Source organism: Crinia signifera, chromosome 1 (genome assembly GCF_055691185.1).
Source record: "Crinia signifera chromosome 1, ASM5569118v1, whole genome shotgun sequence".
Taxonomy (NCBI): Eukaryota; Metazoa; Chordata; class Amphibia; order Anura; family Myobatrachidae; genus Crinia; species Crinia signifera.
Genome location: NC_139217.1, coordinates 100127295 through 100141070, shown reverse-complemented (window position 1 = coordinate 100141070; position 13776 = coordinate 100127295). Strand labels below are relative to the sequence as shown.

At 42.7% G+C, this 13776-nt stretch overlaps 1 protein-coding gene across 1 annotated transcript; it reads left to right on the top strand.

Annotated features, from left to right (window-relative positions):
* The first annotated feature begins 1149 nt into the window (after positions 1-1149).
* On the top strand, positions 1150-13358 carry SPCS3 (signal peptidase complex subunit 3). Its single transcript, XM_083170794.1, has 5 exons — positions 1150-1428; positions 6312-6387; positions 9261-9335; positions 11179-11294; positions 12741-13358. Exons 1-5 carry the CDS (start codon positions 1286-1288, stop codon positions 12871-12873), a joined length of 543 nt encoding a protein of 180 aa, XP_083026920.1. The 5' UTR covers positions 1150-1285; the 3' UTR covers positions 12874-13358.
* Positions 13359-13776: the final 418 nt, after the last annotated feature.

Below are 13776 nucleotides of genomic sequence, written 5' to 3'. Positions count from 1 at the left end.
TGTTCAGTTCTGGGCACCGGACCTTAAAAAGGACATAAATGAATTGGAACAGGGCGACTAAGCTAGTAAAAGGTCTTAATCACTAGAATACAAAGATAGGTTAACCAAGCTAAATATGTTTTCACTGGAGAAACGGAGGTTGAAAGATGATATGATTAGTATGTTCAAATACAGAATTGGGAATCATATGGAACTGGGAGATGATTTGTTCACTAACAGGTCTATACTTAGGACACGTGGGCATGTACTGTGGCTCGAGGAAAATGAATTCTGTATTGAATTAAGAAGAGGATTCATCACCATTAGAGTAGTAAAATTCTGGAACTCATTGCCAGTGGGGGTGGTTACAGCAACTACTGTTAATGAATTTAAAATAAAACTGGATGCATTTTTGACCACTAAGGGAATCCTATAGATATGACTTACTCAAGTCAGTAGTTACAAGTTAGATAGGTTGAACTCGATGGACTGATGTCTTTTTTCAGCCTTAATTATTATGTTATTATGACTCCCTGAAATAACAGCAATCTCCCTCTCTCCCTCATTAGTCTAGCAATCTCTCTAATTTCACCTAGTCCACATTACACTGTTACAATTTTGGGGAAAAATAAATGAGAGACAGATACATTTACAATAAATCATCAGCACAATTTTCCAGCACTTTACCAAGTATAGTAGCGCTTACTAACTGCTTTGGGGCTCATCTATATTTGGATATGTCATTTTACAAGATTCCTCTTAGATGTAGACACACCCAACGCTTCTAGGTGCCATGTTCACAATCTCTTCACAATCTCTCCATAGATGGAAGTAGACACACCCTTTGGGAGGAGCATGACATGCCCCCATTAATGGGGTGTTTTGTTTTATTACCAACTATAATCTCCCTGAAACTAGTTTTCAAAATTAGGCAAGTATGTTTTGCTTACTCGTTTATGTACTCTGTAATTGGGACCTGTGTATCCCTTGTGGAGCCATATAAATACAAGAGGATAATGATAATAATAATATTAATAATAATAAAAATAACTAGTTACAGTCATTCTATGGGCATTTAGCCAGTAACAAAGATGTCCTCTTCTGTCCATTCAGTTTTCCCTTCTCTTGCCGCATCTGCCAGGCCTGGTCGCTTCCTCTTCCTCTCTGGAAGTGACGTTTTACGGAGAGCCACTAGGTCCAGACAGAGACAGCTCAGCATTAGCAGCAGTTCCTCCAGCTCCAGATCTCTCTACGCGCTCTGCTACATCTGACAACCGCTTGCCGCGTCCTATTCGCTGTAGTCACCATGAACACCGCTCTGTCACGGGCCAACTCCCTGTTTGCCTTCTCGCTGAGTGTTATGGCCGCGCTCACCTTCGGATGCTTCATCACCACCGCCTTCAAAGACCGGATGGTTCCTGTGAACATCCATGTGTCCCGGGTGACTCTGTGAGTATTGCTCGCTGCCCGGGGCTCTGTATGCGGGTGACCTATGCCAGCCCTGTGTCTGATCATTGTTAGTAGTGGCCTCCTGTGTGCCCCTTCCCGGGACCATAAACTTGCATGTTGCCAGACTGGCAGCTGGCTAAGGGCGAGAGGGCATTATGTGCTGGGCACCTGCGGTTCTGAAATAGATGCAGTGTGCAGAGAGGCGAAAATCCCAAATTCCATATTTGCATGATGTGTATACACTGACAGCAGGTGCCCCCTCTGCTGAGCAGGATGCCCAGCACGCAATGGCAGTCAGCAGGGTGTATGTGTGTGCAAGACTACTATCATGCTAAGGGGGCGAGTCCATCTGTTTTTATCAAGCTTGCAGCTTTATTGTGAAGTAAATGTTTTGTACCTCTGGGTGCAAGTTACAAGGCACCCATCACCCATATTGCACAAACATGCATTTGGCTTAGATGTGTAAAGTGGTTCTACCCCGGCAGGTGCTGCGAATAAGCGTAAAAAGACAGACTTTGGGCAGTTTCTGTTCACCGCCTCAGAGGGGTGAGGGTAGAAATAATGGGTACCACTGGCAGTCTCGGACAATGGTAGAAACAAGTGAACAGCGTCCTCAATAAAACGATTGCGTTCCTGCATTGTCATTCTGGCTGCACATTGTCTGTGGAGCCAGCTTTAGGGAAGTGGAGAAGCTGCCCGTACCAACCAAACAGCTTTGAGGTTGGATTTAGCAAGTACAGTCTACAAACTGATAGGTAGAATCTTATTGGCTGCTATGTGCAATTTCATTAATGGCTTACCCCCCCCCCCCCCCCTTTTTTTTTTTTTTTTTTTTTTTTTACAGCTTGATAGATTTTTCAATTTTGAGAAACCCTTTCCCAGCTCTAAAGCAGGGTACACACTGGGCAAAGTATTAAGGATATCATGTGAAAATCGTGTGTGTGCGGTCAATGTCGTTAACTATGTGTGTGGCACATTAATGTCCCAGCCTGTTGTTCCCTTCACCCCCCCCCCCCCCCCCCCCCCTGTGGTCTTTATATGCAACTTAATCTGACAATATCATCATTGACTGCAGGTACTGAGCAGGGGGGCATTGACGTAACGGTAAGGTGTACTCGCAATATTGTTCTCCCATGGCTGTGCCGATATAGTTAACTATATCGGCTGCCACTAGATTCGCCCAGTGTGTGTCCAGCTTTACACTTTATGTCATTTTCAAATCACACCCACCTGCAGTGCAACATGGTTTTGACACTGCTGTCTTTCAAGGCTGCCATCACAAATTGTTGGGCCCGGGACTGACAAAATAGGCAGGGCCCCCTACCATATCTTGAACCCCCCCCCCCCCAGCCTTCCTGTGAGACCTGTGTCTGCAGCACTGGCCTTATTATTTAACCTCTACATTACTTCAAGGGAAATGTGAACTTTGTTTGACAAATTGTACTTGATATATTCCAGTCCTCGGCCCAGGACTGTTGTCCCTGCAGTCCTCCCTTGATGGCGGACCTGCTGGCTTTAGTAGTGTTCATTCTAGCACCCGCTATCTTTAAAAACCCATGCAGTACCTCTTCCCTGCCTGGGGTGTCACTGTCTGCTGTAGTGCTTCTTGTACAAGAAAGTAGGGAATAGCTTGGCGCACATTCATAAATAAAATGTGAGTTGTTTAGATTTAAAAACAACAATTTATTATAAAATAAATTAAAATACAAACATATTACACCAGGACACTTGTATAACACTGGGAAAACAAAGCAGATATTTGACCTCACCCTGAATGGTGTTTGCGGTGGGCTTTTTCTTAAAGCAATAAGATCTGCGGCACCACCGCAGAAGGCTTGAGGGTAAGGGTCCCAGGCGAAAAGTGCAGAGTGCGTCCTTTCTTAAAGTGTCCAAGTGGCAGATAAAGTGCTGGTGCACTGGCAGTTGAAACCCTAAATTGTTGTTTTTAAATCTAAACAACTCACATTTTATTTATGAATGTGCGCCAAGCTATTCCCTACTTTCTTGTACAAATATTCAGTCTAAGGAGGACGGTATCTCTCCTTTGGGAAGATAGCAGGCTGCTAATTCATACTTGATTGCGCATTGATCACAAGTATCATATACAAAAGTTGCTGTAGTGCTTCTAGCACAGTGTGGTCTATATCTCAGCACTTTAATGCAAACCAGACCTGTGCTAGAAACACCACAGCAGACAGCCACACCCCAGGCAGGGAACAGGAACTGCATGGGTTTACAAAGATAGCGGGTGCTAGATTGAAGACTATATTAGGAGTGTAGTGAAATGAGGGATACATTCGTTAATATAACTTATTGCAGTTTCTAAATTTATACAAATACTAGCATTGCACCATCACTTCAGAATCCTATATTATGAAAGGGTAATGCTGCTCCTCACCCCCATGAGAGGAATTCAAGTGTTGTTCGCACTGGCTGACACTTGATGGCGCCAGACAGAGCAATTAGTGTTGATCCGTTTAGGAACGTGCAGCCATGTTCCATTGTTTTTGATGGGCAGGTAACTGGTGTATATAGTGTAGTATGTACTATGTTTGGGAAATGTGTGAAGCAGTAGATATAAGTGTGTATTAGTTATGTAGATTTGGACATCTATGCAGTTGGATAATCATATTTTTTTTCTTTCTCACCTTTTAACCATACATATAATTTGGAAGCTTATTTGGTTACCCATAGTTGGAAGTTTTTGAAATAAGTACTTTGTAGAAGTGAAGTTAGGTTCTAAAAAAAAATTACAATTCTAAAGCCGAAAACAAGCGGCTCTCCCCGTTTAACCCCCGCACCGGTCCCCCACCGTATTCAATGCTCCAGGGAAATCCTTACTGTGCACACAGAGGAGAGCGAGGATTTTCTCAAACAGAGAGGCACGTGGCTAATGTAGGGAGCCTGCTGCAGTTAGCCACGAGCGTCTCTGTTTTAGCAGCCGCACCCGCTATATCCCCCTCGCTACAAAAACCTAGCGAGGGGGAAACGGTGTGTGCAGGGGGGTCAGTTGAATACTGACCATGCGAGCTGTGGCAGTCAGCACTACTCGCTGCCACAGTGAGCAGAAAGAATTGAATACACCACAATGAGTGTGATTTTGTCAAAATTGGTGTGAAAATTGCCAAGCAAACCGTTTTATTCTAATGACCTGTAATGTTTACATTTTTATATAGGAAATATCTTTTTTTTTTTTTTTTTTTTACACTTTTTATTTGAATTTATATGACAAATGTGAGCGACGCTGGCATTTTTAGCTGATCGTTTGCATACCTCACAGAGCTGTTGGCACTCATGCGCATCTCTCTCAGATGTTGGCACTCAAAGGGTTAAGACGTATGATTAAGCTAAATGAATGGTTACGTGTTATATATGGACATTTATATTACATATTCCTATAACTTACTGTATATTATTACCTGTAGTGGAAAGCTCTACTGTTATGGTGCCAACACACGTAGTCATGTGGGGAAATGAGCGTTCTGAGCAATACTAGATCATACAGCACTGCATAGCGATGTGCCGCTGTGCGATCTGTCTCATGGACCTGACCCCAGCAATTAACTAGATTTATCCATCATGCTGGATATTAATCGCTGGGAGATATCGATGTGTGGGGCCGCACATTGCTATGACACACACACACACACACACACAGCAATGTAGGGCCAATTTCTGAGCAATGTATTAAATCAAGTAACATTGCTCAGAAAATGACCTAAAATCGCTACGTGTGTAGGCCCCATTAGTACTGAATAAGTTGTTCTGTGCACTAACGCTTGACAGCTTCATTTGTGTCCAACTCACAAACAGGTTTTACTTCTATAAAAGTGTAGCTGGTTGGTAACTGGGTTGGAGCCTGGGCATTCATAGTGCATTCAATGGTGTCCAGACATCTGGATTTAATGCTCTTTTTGTTCTGAATCATTCAGTTTTAATAATCAAAGAGCTTGGCTACTTTGGACACCATTCTCCCTTTCACCCTTATGTAGAACATCGGGAATTATAAATATGGCACCTGACAGATATACATTTAATGCTGCAGCTCTCTGTTAATGGCTCACCTCTCCATAGTGTATGAGTAGTATTCAATGCTGCCGACAAGGGGGTTTGTACGGCGAGGATGGCTTTTCCTCACTGAAAACAAGCCATTCTCCCTTTATTCAATGTTTGGGCCGAATCCTTGCCGTGAGAGGCTGCTAAAAATCCCCTTATATGGCGTGGTCTGCTGCATTTTGTGGCAAGCCTAGTCATTTTAATGGCCTCACTCGCTGCTTCCACCTCACCTCAGGGAACAGGCGAGGAGGCAGCAAGTGAGCCTCACCTGAGCAGAGTGAGTTGAATACACTGACGGCGAGTTATCGGCACTTCTCTCAGTTGATAACAAGCCGTCAGGGCATTGAATACCCCTCTGCATATGCTTCCAGCCTGAACTTACTGGGTACGGATACTCCCAGGATATTTAAATCCAGAGATCTCACAGCTCCACTCCCTCCACAGCATTTGAGAGGGGGCCAGTCCATGGTGGAGGTTCTCTCTGGCCCGTCACTGTAAACCCACTCTCATTTCTCTTACAGTAGTAAAGTTTTAAAAATGTCTTTGCCAGTTGTGTGAGCATTACTGGTAGGATTTACTGCTGTCACCAGTATTAAAATCCATCTTATTAGGGTGGCAAATGTCATTAATCTACAGGCTTATGTGTAAAGTCATGGCTAAAATATATTTTGTCTTGGGAATGGCAAGAAAGCATAATGACAGGTGATGGATACTTTGATGTATGAAGTCGTCGCATCGACTTGTTTATCATTGTCACTGATCAAAGCTTAATGTGCATCTGTATTCATAACCACATACTTATACCTATATCTAACTTTGTCTTGCAGAGAGAATGTTGAAGATTTCACTGGTCCCAGAGAAAGGAGCGACCTCGGATTTATCATATTTGATTTAAATGCAGATATCCTTTTATTAATGCAGTAAAATATTACATCTTTCTCTTATTCTGTGTCTGAGCGCCGATAAACATAATCCCACTGATAGCGTGTTCTGCAGGCACAACATCCCAAGGTTACATCTACTTTTAATATTGGGGCCAAGTGTAGTTTAGTTTAGTAGAAGAGATTGTTGCTGGGAAGTTGACTTCAGTCTGAATATCTGCGCAATTGCCAAAAGCGTGACTTTTCACCATATTATACCATTGTTTTCTTACAGGGATTATAGCTGTTAATGCCACAGTAAATTCTGGCAGAAGTAAAACATCTCTGAGATCCTGAACGTGGTTTTTTTTTTTTTAAGATTAACATTTTATATATATCTTATCATGGCAGATGTGTTAGGTTTCTCTGTTAGGGACTTTTTATATTACTCATTTTTTTAAGTTATGTCCAGTTTTAAAATGCAGATATGTTTATTAAAACAATATATTCCTGCTTGGCTTTTGAAGATCAAAGTGTAATGATGGCAACAAGTGAGGGAGAGGTGATTGTTGCATTATGGCAGACTTGATACAATTTATAACACAGCTACAAACATAAAATGTATACAATCACACTCAGGAAAAATAACGTTGTGACTAATTGTAGGTCTAAACATGAACATTAATAATAATTTAGAGATGGACTTCATTTAGAACCAGAAACTTTTCTCTTCCACTAAAGCTGGGTAAACAGTGGCCGTATTGCATCGGCCCTGCAGTACAACCAATGGCAGAGTATATCTGAGATTCTGGTTGTGTGTGTGTGTGTGTACGGGTGGAGCACCCAGCTGGTAGGAAGACCAGAACCTTAAATATCTTATAATCCTAAAAGTAGATTCATTACGTTTATAGTAGACTTTACAGATTGAGGGGTCAATCCTACTGTCTGTGAAGTCTGCGATGTTCCGATACTGCATTGCTTTAACCCCGGCAATGGCACCCACATCCCCAACCTTCACCGCTAAAATCATTTCGACTGCACAAAATTGCTCCGAGCCAGTGGGGCAGTGCGCACTTACGTGTGACTGGGTTGCCATAATATGGGAGCGATGCACAAAGATAATAGGATTGACTCCAATGACTCGAGGTGGTTACAGCCCTTGGTACTTGTTTCCTAGCAGGGCGCCCACTACTCTATTTACGTAGTGGGCTATTCAGGGTAAGGAAATTGGATCGCATCGCATCGTATGCCCTTAATGGCATCCAATCAGATGAGATCCAATTTATTATCTTATCCTATCTTTTTAATGGGCTAAGTCAGAGAATACATTAAAAAGATAGGATAAGATAAAAAAATCGTATGGCATACAATGAGATGGGATCCAATTTTTTTTATCTTATCCTATCTTAAGCGCCTAAATACATGTGAAAGATAGGATGCCCCCCACTATCCACGCCACCCTGTAGCGTGGCGAGCACGGTTGACGCCACCCCGCCATCAACGTGAACCCGAAGCGTGGCGAGCGCAGCGAGCCCGCGAGGGGCGGCGGTACGCGTCCTCCGACCTTTTCATGCCCTACTATCCACTAGGGCGTGGAGTGAGAATAGAATAGTGTGGCGAGCGCAGCGAGCCACCGAGCCCGAAGCGTGGCGAGCGGACGCGGATACCTTCACAGGTAAACGCGTCCCTTCGCGGGCTTCCCAGGTGTCCGCGTCGCCATGGACACCTGGGAAGCCCGCGAGGGGACGCGTATAACTGTGAAGGTATCCGCGTCCCCTCGCGGGGCTCGCTGCGCTCGCCACGCTTCGGGCTCGGTGGCTCGCTGCGCTCGCCACACTATTCTATTCTCACTCCACGCCCTAGTGGATAGTAGGGCATGAAAAGGTCGGAGGACGCGTACCGCCGCCCCTCGCGGGCTCACTGCGCTCGCCACGCTTCGGGTTCACGTTGATGGCGGGGTGGCGTCAACCGTGCTCGCCACGCTACGGGGTGGCGTGGATAGTGGGGGGCATCCTATCTTTCACATGTATTTAGGCGCTTTCACCATTAAAAAGATAGGATAAGATAAAAAAAATTGGATCCCATCTCATTGTATGCCATACGATTTTTTTATCTTATCCTATCTTTTTAATGTATTCTCTGACTTAGCCCATTAAAAAGATAGGATAAGATAATAAATTGGATCTCATCTGATTGGATGCCATTAAGGGCATACGATGCGATGCGATCCGATTTCTATCTTTTTAATGTATTCTCTGACTTAGCCCATTAAAAAGATAGGATAAGATAATAAATTGGATCTCATCTGATTGGATGCCATTAAGGGCATACGATGCGATGCGATCCGATTTCACTACGGTGCCGTACGTAGAAAATCTGGGCGCCCTGCTAGGAAACAAGTACCCAGCCCTTACATAGAGTAGGATTGGAGTCCATCTAATTAGGCATAGGATAACTTTTCCCATGGGCCTGTAGTGTGTACATGCACTGAAGACATGGGATATTATATGCAAGTTTTGTTGAGTGTTCAGTCAGCAAATTATTCCTGTCATTTTTTTAGGTTGGCATATTTACATAACCATCTTCCAGTCATTAAAGCCTGTTCAAATTAAATTTTTTTTTTTTTTTTCGAGAGCAGGTGGGGAAAACTTTGTATGCCTGAGGCCTTACATACCTTCGTGTGCCTCAGTGGGGTAATAGTTACGCTTACATTAACATAGCAGAAACATTGGCTCTTCAGCATGTGAGAGTAACCAGTACTCCTTTCACATCCTTTGCGGTCTGTTTTTACTTAAACACGTATGAATACCGAATCCCATTTGTGCATGAACCTGTCTTCACCGTATTATGCTAGCGGCTACTTAGGTGCTGCACGAATACCAGCACCATGGCTTGTTTTTCTTAATTAATTTACATTTGCAGCCAATATTTGATTGGAATGTTAAGCAACTATTTATATACCTGTCAGCGGAATATGCCACCAAGAGCAATGTAAGTTTAACATTCTATTTTGTTTTACATGGAATAAAACATTAGTCAGTAATATTCATTAATGTGGACTGCATCATTACACATGCAGAAGTATTGTTATTTACATATGTTTAGTAACGAGCCAATTCACCAATAGAGGACTTGCACGGTCTCCTAATATTCATAACTCTGAAAACAGTTCTCAGAGTTTGACTTCAGGAACGGACGCCCTCTTCAGATTGGAGGACTCCCATACCTCCCAACATGACCCTCTCCAGGATGGACACAATGCTGTTTCTGGACTTACCTCTTTTTAACAGGTTAATGCAGCGGTGACCAAACCGGTCCTCGAGATCTGCCAACGGTCCACGTTTTCCAGGTTACCTAGCTGGTGCACAGCTGCAGTCATTACTAACTGTCACATTTTAAAACCTGCTGCATTCATTCCTACTATAGATCCACAGGTTGCCTGGAAAACATGCACCGTTGGTAGATCTTGAGGACAGGTTTGACCACCCCTGGGTTAATGGATTAGAAAGGTGCTTCAACACAGGTGATATTAATCAAAAAATGAAGGTGAAGTCCAGGAATAGAGCATTCTGTCCCCCCTGGAGAGGGTCATGCTGGGAGGTATGGACTCCTGGGTTGTGAATACCTGTGGCTCAGTGCATGGAAATGCTCTGTCATACTTGACACTAAACTGCCACTAGTTGTACTATGATAAAGGTTGCAAGGAAAGTTACTTTTCAGAGCAGCTACCAAACTTTTTTTTGTATTCATTTTTTTCTTTACTGATGGCTTCCAGGTCTGGGAGTAGAAGGAATCCAGGGACTCATTCAGGTTTGATCAGGTTGCCGACTTTCAGAAAATCCTCTCCGGGAGAAGCCCGGAGAGGAAGCTTTCATTACGATTTTTTGGGGGTGGGGCTTAACCGTGACGTCATTAAGCCCCGCCCCCATTACGGAAATAGACTAAATAACTGATATCCATGGAGGGGGCGGGGCTAAAACGTCACAATTGTGCCGTTTTAGCTCCGCCCCCTCCCCTGAGACCCGCGGATTGCGGCATATAAATGCCGCGATCGGGGGGCTCAGTGGGGGTCCCCCTGATTCCGGGAGGGTTGCCCACCCTTCCGGGGGCCGGGAGGAAGGACCCGATTTTCGGGAGACTCCCGCAAATTCCGGGAGGGTCGGCAACCCTGGGTTTGATTGGTATGGACCGAATTCGGCCCAATGACCGACGTGGGTCTGCACATGGATGAAAATACGCATGCGCAGACCCGCTTTTTAAATGCTGTTATAACCGTACTTAAATGAAGATGATTTGAAAAATTAATTCAGGGGTTAAAAAAGCAAATCTAAAATGTAAGGTTTTGTTTTTACCCCCAGATACCAGTAAAAATCTGTGAAACGTTTTATCTTTGTATGTGTTTAAATAAATATTGCTGTCGACTCATATGTGTCAGCTTTGGGATTTTCTGGAGGGGATGTCCAATTTGCAAGTACTGTATATGGACATGGTGATGTTATTTTTGCCATCGTGGCATTGTGCTGTGAATATTGGCAACATGCCTGGTGGGTGGCAGACCATGACGCTGCAATTAGCGGTGAATTGCGCCAACCCATCACTCACTTGTTCGCTACTTTCCAAAGATTCTGGGAGAATGCCCTTATATCCGGGAGCCCCATTTACGGTCTGGAGGAGGAGCTAAGCGTGCCCAGGTTGTCCCTATTGGGGTCTTCAACTTTATAATGATATAACATTGTATTCACTTATTCTACCGTACACACTGTGTATATTTTTGGTATTTTATAGTGTACAACATCTAATCTTATGGCTGAAAAATGTTTGCTTTCACTTTTAGGCTTTGAACCAAGTTGTGCTGTGGGACAAGATCATTCTCCGGGGCGATAACCCAAAGTTGTCTTTAAAAGAGATGAAATCAAAGTATTTTTTCTTTGACGATGGAAACGGTCTGAAGTAAGCATCTGGAAAAAATATATTGTTTTTATTAAAATGTGCTCTTTTCGAAGGGGCGAGTGCAAGAGATAAAATTTATAAGGTGGAACCTGACAGAAATGCTGATGTCTGTTTACTCTTTGGCGCCAGAATGTTTCATGATTGATTTGTGGTGACAGAAGAGCGTGTTCTGTGAAGTATCAGGATGTCAGGAGCACTTCAAAGTCGTGCTATTTAATTATCACTGTTTGATATTACTCGTACCACAGTTTCCTGAAATCTACTAGCACTGTATTTTTTTTTTTTTTTATATATCCTGCAACCAAGAAATCTGTGTCTGTAGTACTTTCACTGAGACAGGGACAAGACGGCTTGTTGGTAGAGAACCTGTAGTACTAGGTTATCATTTCAAAGCGGTCAGAACAGCTGTACGTCACTTTTCTGTTGGGTGCTGCAGACTATTCCTCTGACTGTTGTGAGTGTGCTGTATAGAAAATTAGAGGGAATGTCAGTCTTAAGATTACGCCTAGACCTACAAGGAATCTGTTCTGTGGAATTAAAAGGTAGCTGATGCTTACTGTACTTAAGCTGTGGTTGAATGGCTAATGGCGCCATCATTGCCCCTATTAAATAAGTTGTGTTCCCCAGAAATGATAAATTCAATGTTTACATAAAGCAGAAGTATTTCCCAATGGCAGAAATGACTTTGTTCTAGTTATTTCTCCATAAATCAAATGAATGTTTAATAAGTGCCATTACTGTGACCACTAGGTGGCAGCGTTGTTTTACTTATGAGTGACTGATATTGCTTAGCAATATGACTAAGAAATTCTAACTTGCTGAAAGTGCAGCTACTTTGTGTTATACCCAGTTACATAGGGGGAATATACTCTACTCGGGAACAGGTATTTACCCTTCTCTGGATTTTTTTTATATGTTTTATTTTGTTAATCGGAAATGAATGTGCTTTAAACCCTCCTGGGGTATGCGCTTCAGCCAGAGACCCAGTGAGGTGATCTGTAAGAGGTTTTTGATTTTCCAAAATTTCTTTTATAGTTGTAAACCCAAAATGCACCTGAGATGACCTCTGTGTGGTGCCCAACTTGCAATAGAGTCCTAGCACACCACTGTTTGGAGAGTTCTTTTTGTTAAAGGCAGATTTGCTTAAATTGAGTTTCCTAGTGCTGGTACCATCCGTATGACCTATCTGCTCTACTGACTGCAGTCTTTTCTACATCACCCTAACCCTAAAAGTACTATGTACTGCAGGGAGTACACAGTTATCCGTTACTTATTGCTTGTTGTGGTTCTCTAACTAGTCGGCTTGAAGGTTCGATCTTGCACAGTTTTTCCCAATTCATTATGATATGTATATCAGACTTGGAAGTATTGTTGTATCAAATAATACATTTTTGGTAACATTAATTGTTAAATTGTTTGACTTAATCTTGTATTCTCTTGTTCCAGGGGCAACAGGAACATCACACTTACTCTGTCGTGGAACGTAGTCCCAAATGCTGGCATTCTACCTCTGGTCACAGGATCAGGGCACATTTCTGTACCATTCCCGGATACCTACAAAACCACAATGAGCTATTAAATTATTTGCAATGTTTACTACGTTGAATTTAGTTTTTTTTATAAATGTCTGTTCCTGTACATCTTGAAGTTATCCTGCCTACTTTCCTACCAAAAGAAAGACATCTATTCACAAAAACAAATCCGTACTTGGCAATAAAACATTTTATTTAAAAAATGTGATGCCCGTCTAGGTAAGAAGACCCTTGTACATACTGCGGAAAAGCCACAATTTTTTTATTTTTTTTTTTATTTTGAGCAGTTCTGTGTGTGTGTGGCCTGCCCCAGTTGTGGGGGGAGGAGCCATTCTAAGCATTTTCTTCTTTGTTAATGGCTGAGCCTTCTGTTTATTGGATAAATGTGGACTTTCTGTTTTTTTGTTTTATTTAGTTTTTTTTTTTATATTGGGATATACATTCTAGGAATACATTATGCTGTCATCCATAGACCAATATGAACAGTTCAAATACTGTTTTGAAATAAAAGTATCCAACGTGGTGTACGAGATGCATGCCGACTTTGTCAATTTTGTTCTAGAGCAGTCATGCGCAGTACAAGAAAGTGATGAGTATGTCATGCATCTGGGAAGTCATTGTAATAAATAAGCCTAGATAAACAAGAATGAGATTGTAATCCTCTATATATGTCTAGTGTCCGTGTGGCCCCGAAAGACTGCCATCTGTTGGCAACAAGTGAAACTACATTGACTAGCTTTTGAAGCATTTGCTTCGAGTGGGCCTACTAGTGTAACCTTATATTGTATATTACAATAAAACCCCAAATTGGTACACTCTAAAGAAGTGCGCCCCCCAACAGTGCACGTTTTCCAGGTCTCCACACAGAATCACAGGTGACATAATTAGCTCCACCTGTGATCCTTTAAAATGTGTCAGTAAATAATGAGTGCACCTGCCGGGTGACCTGG